Source organism: Apostichopus japonicus, chromosome 9 (assembly GCF_037975245.1).
Source record: "Apostichopus japonicus isolate 1M-3 chromosome 9, ASM3797524v1, whole genome shotgun sequence".
Classification (NCBI taxonomy): Eukaryota; Metazoa; Echinodermata; class Holothuroidea; order Aspidochirotida; family Stichopodidae; genus Apostichopus; species Apostichopus japonicus.
In genome coordinates this window covers 4,563,716-4,586,007 of record NC_092569.1, presented here as the reverse complement: position 1 = coordinate 4,586,007, position 22,292 = coordinate 4,563,716, and the positions used below count along the sequence as shown (strand labels likewise).

The window sequence follows — 22,292 nt, the reverse complement described above, 5'->3', positions numbered from 1 at the left end:
ACAGCTGCTTTAGTAATAAAAATTAAAGCCAAGAAAAACAAAAGAATTATCAACCTAGCATAGCTCCTGTAGAGATCTTCGTTTATGTATGTCGCATATATTGTGAATCATTTTTCTACGACAACATTCTCCGTAAAGTGCATGATTGAATGGTAAAGGTTATTAAAGAGACTACAGTAAATTAAAACAAGTAAAGATTCTTTCTACTTATTAAATTGACCTATAGGCTATATATATACGTAACAATAACTAGCTATTAAGCACAGAGCCCCCAACCAGAAGACACATGCACATGTAATCAGTTGAAAGGATCGCTTGTTTATGTACACACAACTCCCCACCGAGGTCCAATGACGTCAGTCTACAAACGAGATGCTATCGTTTTCTAAGAGGAAAACAATTTTGAAATATACATAGTACAAGTTAATTGAGATTTGGGAATTAAGTATTCCTGGTACTAAAAGACTTTAAGTAAATAATTAAACAACATTACAGTATAAACAAGCTTTCATCTATGTAATCAAGATTGAAGGTAGATACGAGGTTAGGGAAGCAGGATTCTAAACTTTTTCACACGTCAATTTGATACACAATGACTATTTTATACACAGTATTCTGTGTACATGTGTTTATGAGACTTGACTTTGAACAGTACAGTCAGGATGGAAAATTTTGGCTATTCACTGGCTTAATGCCAGCAATCAAATGTGACTGGTTTGGTCAATATTATAATGGTTTCAAAGACACATTGTGATCAGAGAGCGGTTCAAGATGTCATGCATCTCTTAGGCAGGGTACAGAATATTAAATGACCGTGTCTGTACAGCATGACTTAAAACAAAATAAATTCATTCATTTGTACACTGGTTTGTTCATTCACTTATATATTTCTGAAATGAGATTTCATTACATGGAATAATTTTAATAGTGATGTTCAATTTTGTAAAGCAGTGTTGAAGGCTCTGAGTTCATCTATTACAGGATATACAGTACTAGTCTATGATTCAGTAATTATTACAAGTTGCTACACTGTACATATTTGCACATATATGTTAAGCAACCTGACCATTTTGCAAATGTAGCATTTTGCTAAGAGATACTGTACCAGATGAGTTCTTCCCTGTGAGTGGAAATCATGATCTTGCTGTATGTATCACATATATGTTAAACTTAAATATGTTTTTTGTTTCTTTTCTTCTATTTCTCCTTTGTTTTTTATTATGAAGAAAAAATATTGAATTACAAGTTTGCTTTGCATAGTCAATAGTTATGACTCGTTATAGTTAAACATGACCATGAAATTTCTCATTTCGTGCAACCCCAAATTCATCCTAAGTGTGTTACATTTGCCTCAGCAAAAACACATACAAACATGAATACATGATTGTACAGTATGTATGGTACTGTAGGGTGATATTACATATAAATTTGCTCTGTTATATTATTCAGTGAAACCTTTGTGGAATTTCTCTGTGACCCATTCCCTAATGTTTGTCATTGTAATATACATCAACTTTCCACAGTAAAAGTCACACAGAAAAAAAAACATATTCAAAGCCCCCTCAATACACTGTACTAAGAATGTCTAAGGCTATTCTGCAATGCCATCAAAAAATTTGCGGCTAACACCAATCCAAGAAATTCTGTATGGTGGTGTACTATATATATGTATGTTACCGTATAGGTATACTATATACTTATAACTATAACTATATATATACAACTATGTAATTGCATTTTAACCTAGTTGTGAAATATATGCCAAACTGGACTTTAAACTGGAAACCAAAGTAATTTATTTACAAAGAGTGGTGTTAATATCCCATTCGGTTTTCAAATTCACATAACAGTGTAATTAATAAAAAGTACTGTACTGCACAGCTACTGGGTCATAGTACACTTATTCATCAATTTCCAAGTAATCTGGATACTGTGTGTACTGTACTATATGTGTATATATGTAAATACCGCAGGCAGGTCAAAACAGTTTTACACATCTTCCAATATCTTGCAGTTAGGGCTTGTACAACATTTGTAACAAAGACACTATAGGTAGAGTGAGTTAGTACTATAATATGTTTACAGCGCTGTGCATCACCGCAAGACAACGGTTTGGCGGTTTGCATACACAGCCGTCTCACGCTCATCTGATGAAGATAGACATTCCTGAGCAGCTTGCTCATCCTGCAGGGGCTTGGGAAACGAGAATCGGTCAAACAAAGGTGCTACTAATGATGCCGTCGTCCTATAGATGAGAACAGCCGATACGGCATTGATGTGATTAATGGTATCTGCACTGCGTACAGCACCCTCATACATTAGGCATACATATGTGTACAATAAACCAGTTTGTCCGTTGTCATTAGAATTACTGTATGAATTTCATTATTAGCTAGTATTTTAATCTACCAACACAAGGAAAATATTGTACAATCTGTGGTATCTAGTGTAGATAGAAATTGTATTAATGTAATCTTGCATTAATTAGAATGACTTTGTGTTACTTACTAAATCATTCCACGTACACTATCCCGATAATTACCTTCTGTTTTTGATGGATGCCTGACCTCATCGATCACATGTTATGTACACTAAGTGGAGATACATTTAGACATGTGTGATTTCATGTAAATGCTAGCAGACATTCAGTCTAGTTTGCACAGTGTTAGTGTGTTGTATATTTACAGTACATCTGTATGTGATTTTCTTGGCATTCTGAATTACACACTCCCGCTGACATGTCAGCATGCAGCTCTGGTAACTGCAGCAAACAAAAAAGTATGATATAATCATCATAATAATAGTAATAAATGAGACTTATGTACAACCAAATCAGTAGACAAAAGTCACTGCTCAAAGCGCTTTACAAAGAAAGCAGATTAATTTACAAAAGAACAAGTGAAAAGATCTGGGTCTCAAGTAGACTTTTGAATGTAGAAAGTTTAGAGTCGAATGTGATCTAATAACTTGTTCCAGAGATAAGAGCCAGAGTATTCGAATCTTCTGTAATCATAGGTCTTCAAGCGTATTTAAGGTTTATCTCAAGAATTTCAACATGGCTATTTTGATTCATATTTTATAAATCATCCCCAACTTATGTTGGTGCATATCATATTTTATGCAAAAATTGCCAGTTTAGAGAGATAGCTACTTGGTCAACTTGGATATAAAATAAATTTGGAAGTTTATCTGGGAAAGTAGAATGTGGAGAACAGTTGCCTGTATCTTGATACAGGCATACATGGTGAATATATATAAATATTGTATCATCTAGCATATTCTCTGGCAATGATGACCATTAAAAGAGTTAACCAGAACATAGTCCAACGTATCACAGGTTCTATTTAAACAGAGAGTTTCATATACTTTGCCTCCTACCTAGATGTATCCATTTTAATACACTACAAAGGGATTCACTTTAAAGTACGTGAGCACACAGAATATGACCATAAATATACAATATTCATTAAATCATTTATTAGGTTTCACATCGCAAAAAGGCGTACAGTAATATATAACGAAAATGGACAAATTGCTACAGTGCAAACATGTAGCATGCTTTGTTACACAGGATCTATATTATTTTTTAAGAGACAAACTTCAACAAAGTTTTCAAAACTGCTATGTACAGGAAAATTAAAATACTATCAGCAAATTGTTCCCCATAGGTGCAGTGTTTGCAAACTACACTTTTAACATATACGCAATGTATATAGTATACAGTACAGACAACAACACTGTATTTACTGTAGGTGACCATACAAGACCCTACCAGGTGTTATTTTCTCGGTTGACCTAGCAGGCCACAATATAGGTAACAATCTGAATCAGAAACAGTTGACTGGTCCCATAAGCTCTCCTTTTTTCTTCAGAAGAATCAGGGCTGGCAAACAAACACAAAAGGTTTCCGACAGTTCTATAGTAATCCATCCTAAACCATCTAGTGTTGTAGTAGGTAAGCTATTGTGTTTACAGCACTGGAAAACAGTTAAAACAGTTTAGAACTTTATCATCCTAAGACCGACTTTTTTTATTACAAGGGATATTACACAGTGTAAATTCAGATTGTGATACAGTGTATACTGTAGATTTCCAATTAAGCATCTAAAGTGAATGGTTCAACTATTATATGGTCAACTAATGACAAAGTCCGTTAAATAACAACTTTTTTTAAAAGAAAGGGGGCCATATGTTTCTATCCTAGCAGGATCTTCTTCAGAGGCTGAATGCAGAAGATCATTCAGCCTCTGAAGAAGATCCTGCTAGGATCGAAACATCATCTCCTTTCACAAATTCTCTGACACAGGCTCTTTAGTGGATAAGCAGTTTTGTTTTATTTTAAATAACAATTTTGAACATTTCTGAAATGACTTAAATTGTGAACATATCCTTTATAGAAATGTCTGGAACACAAAGTTGCACAATGTCTAGTAAAAAGTGATCCCCAAGATTGTCAGTATATAATTACTTATTGTTAGACATAATTTGGTAAAAATAACCTACTTGAGCTATCTTAGATTGATCAACTGGAATCTTGTTTTGATTATTACAGTCAAAGAATTTCACACTTTTAGCAATTTGATAAACAATGCAAAAATCTAATCAAATTCACACTGGCATTTTCCTGAATTAAAAACACACATGTTATCAGTTATGCTATAGGCTTTTGAAAGCAGCCCAATATTATATAACCTGCTGATAATAGTCAATATTAAACACTGGGCTTATGTTAAGTATGGATATCACAGCCATTCTGTGACCAACGATAGTTAAGACTCATTGTGTGCTTATGTCTCATTGACTAAGTAGCAAAATACAACGCCAGTGCCTTTTGTTTTCTACTGGCAAATAGCAAAATCCATTTAGCCAGCAAATAGCTGGAATATTCAAAGGGCTATATTTTACTCCCTGAGTTTAACCAAATTGGTGAAAAGTACAGCAGGCTGTTTTGAAAAAAATACTGTGAAAATATTTTACAAAGATCCAGACAACTTTTGCAGTGCCATTTCAAACTTATGTACAAGACAAGAAATGACAAATTCATGAAGACAAAATACTTGATATGCCTTCACACAGACAGAACAAACATCTACAGTAACATACTAATGTAAACTCCCTGCATTCCATGTTAACTCTAATGTGTGGTATATGTACATGTACATGTAGTGTAGCCTACTCACTGGAAGTCTCTGTGGACAAATTGTCAGATATATATATCCCATGGAAAACATATCAGATTGATAGCAGACCTTTAGTATAGTGCACACACACATATAGTGCTCAGACATTGCTGTATTTAAATTATGGCAGCTGATGACCAATGTTTACAAGAAGTTTTCAAGAACTGTGAAGACCTACTGAATGTCTTAGTGTTCAGGGTTAGGAAAGGGTCAGGGTTAGTCCTGAAAGGGTTAGAGTCAGTGAGGGGTCAGGGTTAGAAGTGGGTCAGAATAAGGGAGGGTACAGAATTACAGAGGTTACCATTAGGGTGCAACTCTTAGTCATATTGCAGCAGTATAGTGCTAAATAAGCCATGTGGATTACTGTATGTAGCTTTGAATGGAAAAGAGAGGGTCAGCGCAGGAATCAGTCCTATATGGTCTAGTGGATAAATGAGGTAACAATTAGAAGCAATGAAACCTAGCATCTGAGAGATTGTGGGCTTGATCTTTGGCTGGCCAAAAGTAAGGTGGGGTTTTCATCTAGAAATCCACGGTTTTCCCTTTCCAAATAGTCTTCTAAATTGTAAAAAAAAATACAAATGAATTAAAACTAAAAATTAGATAGCCACCTGATGTGAAGTGTACTGTAAGTTACAAGCTATTCGGCTTCTACACATGCATATGTGGCTGCTTAGAGTCGTGAATTAAAGTGCCTTTCCACAGCGATAAGAAAAACAGGAAGGTGTCCAGACATAGCCACACATAGGTAAAAATACATCAGAAATTATACAATAATTATGAGAATTCAAATGATTTTTAACTGTCAACGGATCATCCAAATTGTTTTAGAAAACAAGCAATCCTCTGGCAGACGATTAGCTTCCATAAATTTAAAACAAACAAAAAAAAAAGGAAAAAGGATGCCAAATTTTAGACATGTTTTCACTCTCAGATGCAAGAAAATAGTTTCCAGTCACAGACTTGTTCATTTCAAGCAAAGTATCTTGCAAGCACTGACACATCGTAGGTATTCCCAAATGAAGGCGGCCTATGTTTTATATAGCTGAGGAACAGTTGAGGTGACAATAAGCACTACAGTACATTGCACACTGAAGTTAGACAGGATTAAACAATAATAAACACAGTTATAACTGGAGTCAATTTCTCAAACTCTGCAAGTACCGCAACACTTCTTGCTTTGACCACTGTTAGCATTTAGTAAAGTACTTACAAATACATACAAAATTTACACACGATGGGCTACATTTAAAAAAATAAAATATCTAAAAAAATATGATTTTGGATAAAAACAGCTCTATATGTTATTCCAACAATTAATCCATTGAAGTTTTGTGTCCCATGTCTAAAAGATGTTTTACTAGCTTTATTTACAAATTTCCACACCAAATTTCCAGTTCATGAATGTCTGTGCTGTACAAGTTCACCATTTCTGGTGATATTTTTGTGGACGAATGACATTTTATTGTTTCCTGTTCCTTATTTTTTCTTTCAATGGTCAAGTATATATATATGGTGAAGCTAGATTTTGAAAAATTCAACACAAACATCATCTGGAGCTCTTAAAAGACGGTGGGGCTCGGTTTAAGTACGCTAATAACCTTTGCTGCATTCCAATAAACGACTATAATAGGAGGTTAGCCTCAAGACTGTCATGGAGAATTCTTTTCCTCAAATAAGTACTGTAGCTCCGATGAAACAAATCTAGAAGCTTAAAGGCATTGAAGACTCGCCCCAAACCGTGTGCGGCCATCTGAAAAAGTTAACTTTCTGTTGCTTACAAGTGACGTTTTGTTTGTGTCGCTACAAAGTGCAGACAGTAATGAAACGTGATACCTTGCTATCTTTAGCTGGACCTGAGATGTCCATCGCTGTATCGTTTGCACACTGTGCTGTGGGTATTGACCGCAGCTGTAGTTACTGACTGTACACTAGTGTCTAATTACCGATGGCAGCAAGCGGTGTGTGTGTATTTTCTGGGATCGATGGTGGTGTCTAACACTTCTGTAACACCTCATTTGAAACTAGGTCAGATTACCAGCATTAGACGTTTCTTTTTGCGCGTCTCTTCACACCCTTTAAAGATTTACTCCAAGGAATGAGAAGCATTAAAAGTTAACTTTCAGAGTTGGCATACTTGGAGCTTTGCTTTGACACTAGGGAAACCAAACGTTCCAATATTAGCATCTCATCCAGTGTGAATTGTATTTTTGCCCAAATATTGTATGCTAATTAAGTGACTGTATAAAATGATCCCAGGTCACAATCTTGGTTTCCTGCCTAAATTTTTCACAATTTATGACGTATGTCTTGTCTAGATCACAGACAATCACAAGGAATTTCCAGATCCTGACCTTGAAACTTTTATGTAACAATAACCTTAACTTGCTTTTGAACTGTTTAAAAATTCAAAGAAAAGGTTAATTCCGGTTTGTTTGTGTTTTTTCTTTCTGAAGTTCCAGTCTGAAGTTCATTATCTTGCCATTTACAAAAAGGGAACTCAGACAAAGGTACGGAGTGGGTAGATTCAAACAATGCTATATTATATTTGATTTCTGGGCCCTGGAAAAAAGGAACAATGTGAGACACAGACCATGACTATGAAGTGCTATAAATGACTGGATGTTTAATGGTTGACATTCCAAAGTTTACACAGTCTAACTGTATGTATATATAGGCATATGACCTATTCGGCAACTAACTGCAAGATAGGCAAAACTTAACTGAAGCAGTATATATTTTGTCAAATAATAATTTTTGCACATAAGGTAGAAAAAGCATTTAAAAGATCAAATAATTTGGTGCCATTTAATCCAAACTACTAAAAAATGTTCACAAATGAACACATAAACATGAAAATGGTCATATCAGAATCTCACAACCACCAGCAAAGTACCTCTCCTCCCCCCCCCCACCCCAGGCCCTACCCCTGACCCTAATACTCCATCCTTTGAGCAACAGCAAGAAGAGAGAAATTTAATGGTCTCTTAGTTATTGAAAGGGGTGGCAAACCCAACCGTCATCACTGGTATGTACGATTTTTACGATACTTCCAGGGATAAACAACTTTCCCACACAGATGAGAAAAACCTGATTCCATTTAGGAGATACTATATAATATACTATTTATACAGACTTGATACTAACACATGTATGTCTTCATACAACATTATGTTGTGATATCTGTGTCACTTACAGTTAGATTGAAACTTAGAAAGACAAAGGGAAAGATAACTTTTCACCCTTCAAGCAGTAAAATAATGAATGAGCACAGTGGCAGACCCCTGACACTACTTTTACAGGGTCATTAAAACTCCTAAAGTTAGCTAGATTCTTCTTAAGAGATTTCATATAAATTTGGGAAAATTGTTCGTCACAGCCATCTCTATCATATTAGGCGAAAAACAATCATTGGGCTTGCCTCTTCTTTAAATATGTTCACCTGTTTCGACATTTTTGCAAATTCTTGGCAATATCATGGTGGCAAAGAAGGACCCAGTGCCTCTGCTGCTATCCTCCTCCCACCCCCCCCTCACCCCCTCACCTCTCCCTCACCAACCAAATGCTCCTCACTTACTCATACCCACCACTCCCAACAATCCAGTACTTACCAAGGGTACAAATTCCTCTGTGACATAAATCTCAAGAGATCCACCCCCTGCTGCCTCTGCTTCTTCTTTGCCCCTGAGATCGTAGTCATCCCACTCGAGCTCTGAATCACTGGACGAAAAGCTGGAACCGATTCTGTAGTATGCGTCTCGACCATTTTGCCGGTTTCTTCGACCTCTGGAGGATTTATTGGTCCCAATGTCATAATTGTCCCACTCCAAGTCACTGTCTAAGTAACCATTCCTAGGTCTATAAAAATTATTGAACGGGCGTCCTCTAGACGATCCATAATTCCCTCCTCGACCACCTCTGCCCCGGTTTTGGGCAGAGTATCTGGTTATGGAATAGACTTGCACCGATCGGTGGGGGTTGTAATGTTGGGGACCGTTGGTGTGGTTGATGTAGGGGAAGTCACCGGGGCGACGAAACTGTGATGCGTGATACATTCGGCCTCCGGTGGCTTGTGACATTGAGATGACTGAGTGGGGGCGTTGGAAAGAAGGCTGGAAAGGAGACTCCAATTTGTTGATTTAAAATATACTTGGTCATTGCCTGCAGGTGGAATTCTGCTTATAATGGAGCACTTGAAAGACCTAGAAAGTAATAAGGAGAGACTTATTTTTATACAGATGTTAAAAAGAAATGATGTTTTAGAATAAATAATACTTTTTCATAAAACTGTTGATATGATTTTTGGCTTTCACCTGACACATTTCATGTAACTGCTACCAATGAACACTACCGATGTCAACATTTTTACATTACGACATTAGACCTTCAATAATTGTTTTCTGTTACTTGATTAATCTGATAACTATAGAAATAGTTTGCATAGGCCCAGGAAGAAGCCTAATATGCATCAAACTTGGTTACATTGTAAGTACAGTAAATTATAGCCTTAGGACACTGTACAAGGCTAACCTTGGCTAACCTTTAGACTGCCAAAGACAGTAGGCCTGTCTCAAATTCAGCTCAGAGATATGGGTTACACGCTCAGCCTAACTACAGACTGTACAATCTGAGGTTACTCCAATCTCAGTTCTTTACTTTTAACAGAAGTTAAAGTTATGAAAAGTACCTAACAGTTTCAACTTCACTGTCCTAGTAATGCAATGTAGGCCTATATCACTTTGTCAGTCGAACCTCCAGTAAAAGTGAATCGGGAAAAAGTATACATCACTTTAATAATTAATCATGAAACAAAAACTACGATGTTAATAATAGTTCCTGAAATTTCATTTTAAATTTTACTGATCAAAGGCATAAAATTGACACCCGAACGTTCACCGAAATGAAATACGCACTCTAGTACATGTCTGACATGTCGCAAGATAGGAAACTAACAGCTAGGCTGTGTTGACCTAAGTTACAGTCTGGCTATAGCAATGTCATTACTCCCCACAGTAATTTAGGCTACAGTAGGACTGCGAACCCCAGTGGCAGTACGCTAACTTAGGGCTAACGTTAAAAGTTACACCATGCAAAAATGGAAAACTATCAAAAGGAGCATGGCTATATATCCTTACTTTTGAAACATATATTTTTGCATTACAGTAAATTGGATTTCACTTTGCGACGTATTTACCGTACCTGGGTTCCTTGTTTTGATGTTTAAGACCATGTCCCCTGCCGACCGTTCACGGTCCCTGCCTTATCCTATACAGTATCCGTGAGGAACGTTACGTACGTACAGTAGTTCTGTGTTCCAATAGGTCGTCCATGGGCTTCACAGCTGTTGAGCGAAAAATACGTTGTTGACAAAATCCCGAAGTATGCGACAACGATCATACCACTATTCTTAGGGAAGTATGAGAGCATTATTTGATTATATTTATAGTGAGAGGTATTTAATGTCCACAAAAAATTACAACTTTAATTTTTTATTATGTTTCAATAAGTTTTGCAAATAAAAGGTACCATGAAATATTTTAATATGAAGGATTATTAAGTCTATGACAAAGTTCGAGGACGATTTTCCATAATGGAATGTTCAAAGTGCGTCAACTTGGTAAATTGTGCAGGTCTCAAGAAAATTAGTCAGCCGTATTTCCTTGAACAAAACAAAGGAATTAAATTTACTCATGTAATGATTTTTAAGATCTTGTTTCATCTCAAATATCAGTATAAAACGAAATATTCTCTAGAGATGGCTTTGTGGAGAATCTTTGCGGGATGATATGGTCGTGCCCTGGACGTACATCTACGTAGCCCGTGACGTAGGATGGGAGGGGTCGGAACTTTTAAGCAACCTAGGCCTAAAACTTTCAAGTGTGAAGCTAAATGGAACTTCATATTTCAGAAGCGCCTTTAAAATATAAGTAGACGATAAGTATTTAAGAACTCCTTCATGGCTTTTTGTTTCTATAGTATCCATCATGAGTTTTTGCAATAACAATTTCAATTACAACTTGAGGATATTATGGGTACTAAAGGTAGTCTGTGTAGGCCCCGAACAATAGCACGCTATAATTGCTAGAAGTTTTCATAAAGTACTTTCCTTGATGGTCTTTACTCTCCAAATTGTTCTCAGACAATTTTAAGGAACACACAAGATGACTGAATGTCCCAATGAGGAAAATTTTCTCGAAGGTTGGAATAAAAACAGTTTCAGAATTTTGACCAAAGGTGACCATATTTATATATTTAGTATTTTGGGGGCCAATACAGCATACCTTTAAGTATAAAATGTTATGATATCAATAAGACATCTTTTGGTAATACCACTTCTGTAAAGGAAAATAACCAAGACATATAGGTTTAAAAGAAAACATAACAAAATTATCCGCAACGTTTTTTTAATTTTTATTATTGCTAAACTTGGGCCTTCCTAAGATGTATGGAGCTATAATTAATTATCTACTGGCTGTTTTGCGGGTAAGCGCATGGTATACGATGTTTTATACTCTGTTACAACTCTCATAATTTTGAGCGAAGACCGGAATGGGTGGCGCTGTTCCAGTACCCTATAATTGTAGTAATATTGTAACGCCTTGACTTGGTATATAACTTATCTATGTTTGAGAGTATTTTACGGAAGCAATCACACGATGGGAGATTGTGATGTGTAACCAACCGCTTGAACAATTAAAATATTACCCTAGATCCATGTTTTTACCTATTCACGTAATTGGAATGCTATTGATATTTAGAATCAGCTCCCAATAATCTTCATTTCATTGAGGCACAGTTAAGGACCATTTCATTGCCAGTAGGCCCCTACGTAGCTCAACACGGCATGACATGTTAGGTTGGAGAGCAACTAGCAGTCTAGTGGAAAAAAGACCATTCTTTACTATCGATGATTGCCTAAGTGGTAATACGTACTCACTCCAAATAGGCTGGAAAGAGAAAAACTGCTGACCAAAAATACTCTTAAACTGAGTCTCAACGTAGCCAACTTTTATCACTGAAAAATGTAAAAATGTCTTATTTTGACGTTCGTCTTTCATCTGGAAATAACTTTGACGGTTCAAACCTCCACCAAGCCTGCTAATAGAGCAAATTTGGAAGGTCTAAAGTGTTTAACTTTGGGAATTATTGCGCTTTTCACCTTCATGAAATAACCGTTTGTATCGGCGACGGAAATTAATTCTTCCCCAACAGTGCTATACAGTGGCGAAAAAGTAGTATAGACTCTAAATACATGAACATGCAAACAGCAAACGGTCGGCAAACTTCATTTTACGCGGGCCCACGACCAAGGGTTCCGTGAGGACTGAGGCTCAACCCAACAGACCCCGATCCCGGCTCAGAATCGATGCTCAGAATGCATGATACTATAGCTTGGACATGGATTTGATGTTAAAACAATAACTTAAAACGATATACGTCGACAACCTCCGAAAATCGATGTAGTTTATTTCCGATGAATTCAATTCTGTGACCCACCAAAACGTTTTCGCGTCCAACCTTTTCAGGTCGCACAGGGGGGTTGGGGGGGGGGGCTTAGTGCACAGTTTCTTTCCCCTTCTGTAAAGAAATTACTGATATCAGTAGACCTACTATACATTGGCTAAGATATGAGCGACCACGACCAGAACCATTGAGTGGGTGTCACATGAATGGATGGTAGGCCTATTCTATATAGTCATGGTATTGCTTTTGAAATCTTTTCGGGACACACTGATTTTCAAAGAGCGTTAGCTCGTTCGTGGTATAGCTACGACATGTTGCATGGTTTGTCACAATAGGGTAAAAAACAAGGATATTGGTCAACACAAAGGAGGTATGCATGGTTAATCAAGTGTTTGATAATAAGGTCACAAGGAAACTGAGAATGTCTGCCAGGCTCAGTGCACAGATTTGAACTTGTACCGTATACCGTTCATATACGGTTCACTGAGTAATCATTGATACAGTCACAATATTAAATAGGCCTATACAGGCTACTTTGATTGATATATATATATAGAGAGAGAGAGAGAGGGCAGAACGATCACCCGCATATGGGCACATTGAACCTTGAAAACAGTAGTAACATATGGTCTTATCTCCCCTCACAATATCCCCTTTATAAAAATAACATATGTTATACTGTATAACTTGCTGTAACAGTCAAAATCACCATAGCAACCGGAGGTAGGCTACCCGAAGACTGAATTGGCGTGACACGTCTAGATTAAATTTGTTAAAAAGGTAAGCAAAGCGTTCGATTTTCTATACATATAGGCTTCGGGCATTGTGAAATGAATATTTATATATAGGCCTAATATATATATACATAATATATATATATATATATATATATATATATATATATATATATATATATATATATATATATGTATATGTATATATATATATATATATATATATATATTTATATATATATATATATATATATATATATATATATATATATAATTGAAATTGTAGTGAGTTGGAAAATCCAGAACAGTGAAAAAACTTCCAGCCTCCACCGGGCTTCGAACGCGGGCCTCCCGCTTTATTTGCGGAAACCCTAAACATGTATACATTATGCTCATCGTCAAAGCCTAATTAATTCCTAATACTGTAGGTCTATACCGATTTTCGTGGGTGGTCATGTAGTTCTATCACTGTTTCCACTAAGTTGAATGAAAAGCTCAGCATGCAAACTGTGCTGTTAACACCTACATTGTTCTAAACGACCAATACTACGTCCACGACCATTATATTAAATTAAAGGAGCTGTTTAAAGTTAGGTTGTTATAATATTGACATTTCGCGCATGTCAATCTAAGCATATTATTCACTGCGCAAACATATCAACGTGATCCAGTTAAACCAGGGAGCTGCTACTCTAACTCCCTGGTTAAACAATACATATATTTACTTGCAAATGTAATGCTGATACAGTTGTAAACCAGAGTACAAAGACATGATTGCGTATAGCCTACTGCAGACAGAGGCCAGGTAGCTGTCTATTATGCCTGGCTGGTTCCAAACCATCGGTTATATATACCCGCATATTGAAATACGGTCTTTTTCACTTTTAGCTGTTATTGAAATGTTTGCGGTATATTTTACAACAATATAGCTTTGTTACTTACACTTCATCGGGGTGATTATCAAATTTACAGTTTTAGCACACTATGTAGAATTATTTTCTTTTACAATATTTAATCATACAATGTTATATCATGCATATTCATTTTAGTCACGATATGAGCAGCCAATCCTCACGTGACAGTATTTCTCAAGAAAACTGTATGTCGAGCAATGTCATCATGCATGATACAGCCCAATGAATGACGTAACCTGTGGACCGGGTAAACCCCAGGGCTAGGGTTAACTCCTAGGTTTAACCCTAACCCTGACCCGAGAAATACTGCAACGTTTCGAGCCTAGCAGGATCTCTTGAAAGGCCTCTGGGACCTTTCTCACTGAAACGCATACAGACTTGTCCAAATTCAAAAGAGTCTTACGGGCAGACACTTAACTTGGACCGTAGAAACAATGAATAGAGCATGCATAAATTATACAGTACACAGAGAGGATGGTGAGATCAGGGTTAGAGTAGCAGCTCCTGGTGAGATGAGAGGGAGTGGCTATATGAAGGAATACAGGAATGCGAATTATATAAAAATTGAAAACTTAAATAAAACAAATCCATCGTCTTCTTTCACATTTTAGGCAGAGGTTTATATATACGCACTTACCATGCGCTTCATACCTGCACAAAGCAACGGGTTCTTCCTCCACTGGATCTGTATTTTGATGAGCGGTCAAGAAGTTTTGAACTCACCCAACGAACAGTTTGTGGTAGATACACTTCCACCCGTCAGTCTGTCTTATGCAGATGTAACTGAGTTATCTACAACCAGTACCAGACCCACGTGGGATACCAATGGTTATGTTATGTTCTGCCCATGCATGGGTAAGCTTGATCTCTTGCTACTTACTATATTACATGCTATACATGCCTTCAACAAATATACATTATGGTGATTTTTGTGAATCGGTGGGGAGCAGGGGTGCAACCACGTTTACGTCTGGGGACTTTCCCCCTCCCCACCCACCGGAAAAAAAAACTTAGTAGGGGTCAGTTCCCCCCCCCCCCCCACAACTGACAGGCACAATATTACAAAAGTTCATATAGGAACATAACATATCATATAGAACATGTATATGAGGTATAACCTAAACATTCGAGAAGTCTTCATCATCCTATCAAATAGTTGCAAAAAATATAGCACAATATTGCATCTAAGCACCCTCCGTTCAACCAAAATTTCTCATACCCCTCCCCTGGACATCTTAACGGCTTAACCCCACCTCCACCCCCTCACAGGAGGAAGTTGGTCGTGCCCCTCGTTGGGGAGGTGGTAGTAGTGAACTTGGTGGGATCAGGATGGGTTCAGATGATATAAGCCTAAGTGTCTGGGCGACGCATTTCTGGTTCAAATACTATACAATTGCTTATTTACTAAGTAGCCAATATCACGTACTTTCCGTTTCTTCTTAGTCACCTCGAGTTCGTCTCTTAACATTCAGTGTCGTTTCGGGTCGTCTCGGGTCGTCTTGTGTAGTGTCTCGTGTTGGGTTGTTTCGTCTACTTCCTTCTCTTTCGTTTCGTTCCCCCCCCCCCCTTCTTTTCTTTTCGTTCCTCTAATTTGTTTCCTTCTCTGTTTATATTTTCGCAGGAAACTTTGGTAACCAAGTGGAGTATTTAATTGGCACTCTCGCCTTCGCTAAATCCATAGACAGGACCCTAGTTTTACCTCCTTTCAGGGTCAAAGTTAGTATCATTAGAGGGAGGGGGTGGGTGGATACTTTTCTAGGGGGCCTGCTGGCAGAAAAAAAAATACATTTCCACAAAATTTGGGGTGGGGGGGGGGAACACTCCCCGCCACCCTTCACAATGACAACTAATAACCTGCACCACATTTTGGCAAAACTGTATATACGCTGCTGTCATGTACAATTTTACATATTACGAGATATGATTTCTATAATTTTTAAAGACGAATGACTGAAATGTTGTACGTCAGATTGCAGAACATATATATATATATATAGCAAAGGTTCTCTTTTGTCTCTGTGTATGTAACTGTCCGTGAGTGTGTGTTTTGTGTTGGGTGTGGAGGGGGCGGGGGAGGCGCCGGATAAAGACTTCTCATTGTGAGGGACACACATTTCTCCAAGATCTTATTGGGTAAGGTTCCGGAATTTCTTGGAGGTATATAGGATAGCTGGAGGGTGTGCATGCAGATATCCAGCTTTTTCTCGACAAATTTAAAACAGGGAGATGAAAAATTCAAATTCTCAAATTATTCCTCTTTTATTCTTCTTTTGCAGAAAAATGTACCTTTTACAGAATGGTTTCTCGTTGAACCTTTTGAAGAATTACATAGGGTCATAACCATGGAGGAATTTTTAGAAAATTTTGGGGTTGATAAATGGCCACCGGGAAAGAGAGTGGGGTATTGTGGGATGGAACCAACATCACCACATGAATGTAATATGAAAGTAGGTGAGTTTGTAAGAATGATGAACATTTGGTTTTTTTATTTTCACATTTTCGTTTTTTTTTTACTTTCAGTATGCTTTTCTTTCATCATGGTAACTGGCATATATCTAAGGGAAAATGAAATTTCTTTACAAGCATTTGCATTTACATAAAACCGAAACATGATGTAAAGTCAGATGGACAGATGTAGAGAATTGTAAATTTGCGAATTTAAAAAAATCGAGAGAACTAACTGGACAGGTCATTAAAATAGGTAACCCATTTTTTATATATATTATATTGTAAAGATGTCTTTTAGAGGTTGCAATTGACATTCTAAAATGTTCCCATTGATCGATGAATTACAATGCATGGACAACTAAGTTGTTTCAACGAATTCAGGAGGGAAATCTTTTGAGGGTGCACATGAGTATAGCATGTTTGTTGCAACTCTTGAGTTACTTACGGTGACCATTAGTCGGTTCATAATCTTCCATATCTCTGCTACATGTGTTTTGGTTTTTATTCCCAGGTACTCCATTAAAACCATTTTGGGATGAGTTAAATATCGATTTTGATGACCACGAGAAATATAACATTGGTGTTCATGCTGACATAACCAATGAAAAGAGGACCATGGAACTGACGACGAAATGGAATGAAAGGTAAGAATAATTGATAGTAAAGCAATATTACGCGTTACGCTCGCTAATTTTATAAGCAGTTTTAACAAATTTGACGAGTATTTATATATGATATCTCAAATTAATATCACAATTAAATTTTTCTTGCCACCAAATAACCTTTCGTCACGTATATACAGTTGTCCCAACATAATTAGCTGTACAGTAACAACTGTCGACCCGATTCCTATATGCAAAGCAGGTTAGGCTCAGGTATATACAACCGAGGCAAAGAGGGCAGGTACCTTCACAGATTTGCGAAAGACATGGAAATATTGTTTTTCATAAGTTACCGTACTCGTTTTGAGTAAAAAAAAAAGAGCCCTTTCGCTGATAAATAGTAAGTGTCACTTACAAACATTTGACCAATTGGGTAAATTGAGGCAATTTTAGACCAGTTTAGCCATCCCAGGAGCAGCCTACGATAGTTGTTTACGACTGAGTAAAGAGGTTTGTTTACAAGTGACGAAAACTTCAGGCTCTCGTAGCAAAAAATCTGCATAGTCATGGTACGGAAAATTGATGGTGCCATGAAAGGCCAACTCGTCAGCTATTCGGTGATGGGTAGCGTTTATCTAATGAAAACTTCAATCTAGACTTAGAGCCCACATTACTTTTGTGATTTAGTGTGTAAGTCAATGGGGCTTTTTAATGGGCGTATGCTACCTTATCACATAATAAGTACATACGCATAGTGTGATTTGGAAGATTTGATGCTGTAGCTTCCAATTGTGGTCTTTTAACGACTTGGATATAATTTTTTTCATCTAAACAGATATCCAGTTTCGGAGCATCCGGTGATAGTTTTTCGTTTCCCTCCTGCACCGTATCCAATGCAACCAGGAAACAGACAGATTCAAAGATACTTACAATGGAATCCTAATATATTTGCCTACGCTGAACATGAAATATCTAGGATGTTCAACGGAGAAACATTTCTTGGGATACATCTCAGAACGGGTCCTGATTGGGTAAGATGTGTTTTGATTTTTTGACTGCATAAACTTATTAAATTCAATTCAATTCTCTCACATTGACATGAAAGTCAATACAGGTGTGTGGTGTATACCAAATTACAATAAACATCTACATATGAGGGACAGTACACTAGACTAGAAAAAAACAGAGGGTGTTCATTAAGTTAATGACCGAGAGGAAACACGATGCATATCCAGACCTAACTAGAGTGAGGGAAGGGTGGTGCTGGTGGGGGGGGGGGGGGTGGGGGTGGTAGGGTGTCGGTGGATAAAGCATCAACAGTTTGGGGTTAATTAGAGAGATTAGGCTAATATGGGATGAAGGTTAATTTACTCTCATTAATATTATAAATTGAAGGAAATATGAAGAATTAATTAATAGGATTGGTGCCATATTATATATGTCCCCGGCGGTCGAGCTGACCCTCGACCCCACTGCATTTACGGTATGTTAATGAAACGCACTAGACTACATACTGCATAGCAGACCTTCTTGTATGTTGGTGGTGCTGGGGTGATGGGTGGTGACTGGTTGGGATGGGGTCTGGTGTAGTTAGTTGCAGTGGGGTGGGGGTATTAATGAACATCTAATATGACACCGACACAACAAACTATCAATATATTCTTTGTATTAACAAGGTTAGATGGCGCTATGGCTTTCTATGTATCCGATTGATTAATATATATGTTTCTTTTTATTTCAGGTTGTTTGTTGTCGGACTACCCTTGGTTCTGAAGGAGTCATGGCTTCTACACAGTGTTTGGCACCAGGAGAGCACGTATTTGAAAATATGTGTTATCCCACAGTAGAACATATAGTAAACCTTACTAAAGAAGCTGTGGTGAAACATTCCCTACAACATCTATTTATTGCAACAGATAAGTTGTCATATTCTCATGAACTCAATACGGCGTTAAAACCACTTGGGGTAAGTCTAGGCTTCTAGGTATTGTTATCATTTGTTGTCATTCTGCAGGACATATACAAAAGCATTATATGGTAATTACAACAAAAACAAACAATACAGGCGGCTGATCCAGGATATTAAAAAGGATTGTGGGGGAACCTGGGAGGGGGGGGGGGCGTGAGGTCCTTGAAGCCGACTTCCATGTAGAGAGACTAGAGGTCATCCCATGGAAACAAATTGAAACATTTATATAGAGTATAAATGAGTTCTATATAGTTAAATTTTCTCGCAAGGTTGTGCTTATTAATACGTTTAATATATTTTGTGGGGCTGAAAAGGGAGGGGTGTACACCCCCACACACCTTATAGATCCGCGCCTGAATAATAATTAAGACAAAATCTACGGTTACTGCATGCCATAAAGTTTCATAATTCTTTTTTGTTGTTGCTGGTAACAAAGTAAGGTTGCAGAGGAATTTAAGGAAGGCGAATAATCTTATCATAATATCAGTGATTTTGCTCTTTTTCTCCCTCGATATCTTACGTAAATTACATAACTAGACTAATAAGCTTCACACTTTATCCATGTATTGTATATACGTATACGAGCTATATAGCGTTACAAGTCAGGGGGTCTCCACTATAAGTTAGTATAGCCATATTATGATCCCAACAGCCGAGGGAGACGGTTGGGGGGGGGGGGCGGAGCAAGCGGCCAAGTCCTTTGTAAATTAAACAGCAGTGACTTTCTCGCGGTTTTTGGCAATCTCCGCACCACTGAACTATTCTCCCTACCCCCGCTACCCACCCCCTCCCCACACCACATTCCGTCTCAGACCTCTGCCGGGGTCCCCGAAGAGGTCGCAGCTGCTGAGAAGTTTTCATTCAGATAAACGTAAGGGTTAGCTGCACGGGGGTTTTTCTCGCTAGAAATAACATGCTCTTCAAAGAAATCGTAATTGTCAAAAAAATCGTGTTCTTTTTTATTGCACAGGTCAAAGTTCATCATTTGGACCCTCTTCTACCTCAAATGGATCTAATGATACTTGGTGAAGCAGATTTCTTCATTGGTAATTGTGCGTCTTCCTTTACGTCTTTCGTTAAACGTCAAAGAGACGCTAACGGCAAACCATCAACTTTCTGGGGATTTCCCGTGTGACGCGCTAGAAGCATATATCCCCATGTGCGAACACCAACTGGAGTCTGGTATGGACGTTTAGGCATGGGCATGCGCACCAAACACCGAATAGCCTTAGGCGCTAATCCTATTAAACTTACCATACCTTATCGGTTATATCTTTCTTTGGTCCCTTTATATTCGCTTTACCTTCATACGTTAAATGGTTCAATCGGGATTTTTTTATTACTAAATGTGGGCAAGATGGACGAAGGTATGTGAAAGACTGAGTATGTCCGTTTGGAAGAAATTGATTCTGTGAATCAGAAAACATCTTCGCAATTCTTGACGAAATATTATGCTTCATTATTTCAAATGGTCAGATTCACGTGGTTGGGTGACGTAGTCTATATACAATTTTTTTTTTTAACAACCGTGATATAATTTACTGTTTTAAGTTTACAGGAACTGATTTATATATAATTACAATAAATTTAAGTGAAATTTTAAGAATCATTAGACTGAATCAGTTTGACATTGTGTATAGAAACATTCGTTGAAAAAAATGATATTCATTTTAATTACTATTATGAACCGTCTCAAAGAGAATTTTAATAAACTACAAATTAACCATATACTAATCTATTCGTTTAATTTTAATCTATATGTGTCGTGTTTGTCTCCATGCCTGGCATATCTATACATGAATTATTCATACCCTATATAAAAGTCGGTGTTGAGTGGGGGCGGGGTTGCGGAGAAGGGGGCGGGGTTACAGGAGGGACTTCCTAGAACAAGCGTTCTGACCTGTTTTCTTTTCTACGTTTAGTTTCGTTTTACCATTGGCCTATAATAGATCCGCTCACGAGGGCGGGCACCAAGGGCGGCGGAACCGGGGGGGGCACAGGGGGCACGTGCCCCCCCCACTTTTCCTCAGGTCAAAAATGTGCCCTTTTTCTACATACAAATTTCTAATTAAAAAAAGAGTTTACAAAGCGAAACCCACGTCGAATGAAATATTTCGGGAAGTTTTAAATGTTTACTACCATAGGCGTAGGAGCCCAATTGGATTGGGGGGGGGGGGGGGCTGTAACGACGTGCCCGAAAAATATAACCAAAATTTTTCGCGCGCTCCGCGCGCGTCTTACATATTAATTTGCATATCATATAGGCATGCGTCGGTTATTAAATCACATGCCAATAACATACAATCATTTGCCGTGTTATTACCCTTCCATATTGCATTTCAAAAATGCCTTGCTATTTTACATTGTGACTTTGTAATAAGCAGAAACCATTTATAGCCTACTATGAATAATGAGTATAGTTTTAATATCCCTTAACCTACCCCATCCTTTCGTATTTTGACATATTTCATTTGCTTTCATGCATGTATCGATCGCGTGTGCAGGGACTTGGACTTTATAATGATTTCACCTCGTTTTGTCTCGAAAGAAAACTTGTTCCTTGGTTCCCAATTTGCACATTAGATATTGCAGTGCTAGTATGCATTGTTTCCTTTGGGGGGGGGGGGGGGCGTTGATGGAGGGATAGAAGTTAGAGTTATAAAGGGTACTAAATATCAGGCTGCATCAGTCCAATCGAATTTCTGCAAAGTGCCCTTCGACGTTGGTGCCCCCCCAGATTAAAAGTGCTTCCGCCGCCCTTGGCGGGCACTGGGTGCGTCTGGGGTCCTTCGGAACCGTGAAGGAACAACACTGTTCAATGTGTTTATGGTTTCATTCCTGTGATATAGTTTTTAACTTTTATAACGCACTTATCGAGTACTATTAAAACAGTACGGTATCCCAGAACGTACGAATCTACAGCCCGATTTAGGCCACCAAGTAGGCTACGTGGGTTGGAAGCATTTTGGGTTAAGATCGCC

The 22,292-nt window shown here is 37.7% G+C and overlaps 2 protein-coding genes across 3 annotated transcripts in view; one reads left to right on the top strand and one right to left on the bottom strand.

Moving 5' to 3' along the window:
* Positions 1–10,536, bottom strand: part of LOC139974429 (uncharacterized) — a 28,893-nt gene extending 18,357 nt beyond the window's left edge. Inside the window, exons 1-2 of the mRNA XM_071981583.1 lie at positions 10,380–10,536; positions 8,792–9,382 (exon numbers count right to left, since the gene is read on the bottom strand). Of these exons, the coding sequence (XP_071837684.1) occupies positions 8,792–9,259 (468 nt within the window). The 5' untranslated portion in view covers positions 9,260–9,382; positions 10,380–10,536. The remainder of the gene's footprint in view (positions 1–8,791; positions 9,383–10,379) is intronic.
* A 2,524-nt stretch (positions 10,537–13,060) lies between these two features.
* On the top strand, positions 13,061–21,029 carry LOC139973576 (GDP-fucose protein O-fucosyltransferase 1-like). 2 transcript variants are annotated; one of them, XM_071980361.1, is made up of 8 exons: positions 13,061–13,424; positions 14,904–15,147; positions 15,914–16,008; positions 16,569–16,743; positions 17,252–17,384; positions 18,178–18,373; positions 19,084–19,308; positions 20,282–21,029. In XM_071980361.1, the coding sequence occupies exons 2-8, from the start codon at positions 14,931–14,933 to the stop codon at positions 20,444–20,446; spliced, it is 1,206 nt and encodes a 401-aa protein (XP_071836462.1). In that variant the 5' UTR covers positions 13,061–13,424; positions 14,904–14,930; the 3' UTR covers positions 20,447–21,029. The 2 variants fall into 2 exon arrangements, with proteins under 2 accessions (XP_071836462.1, XP_071836464.1); XM_071980363.1 differs by lacking the exons at positions 13,061–13,424; positions 15,914–16,008 and having other exon boundaries at positions 14,975–15,147.
* The last annotated feature ends 1,263 nt before the right edge of the window (positions 21,030–22,292 follow it).

Excerpts from the sequence above, each read along its gene's own strand:
- LOC139973576 (XM_071980361.1), top strand. The coding sequence starts at position 14,931 with ATGCGCTTCATACCTGCACAAAGCAACGGGTTCTTCCTCCACTGGATC. Across the intron at positions 15,148-15,913 it reads TATGTTCTGCCCATGCATGG|GAAACTTTGGTAACCAAGTG; the intron begins GTAAGCTTGATC and ends ATATTTTCGCAG. Across the intron at positions 19,309-20,281 it reads CGGCGTTAAAACCACTTGGG|GTCAAAGTTCATCATTTGGA; the intron begins GTAAGTCTAGGC and ends TTTATTGCACAG.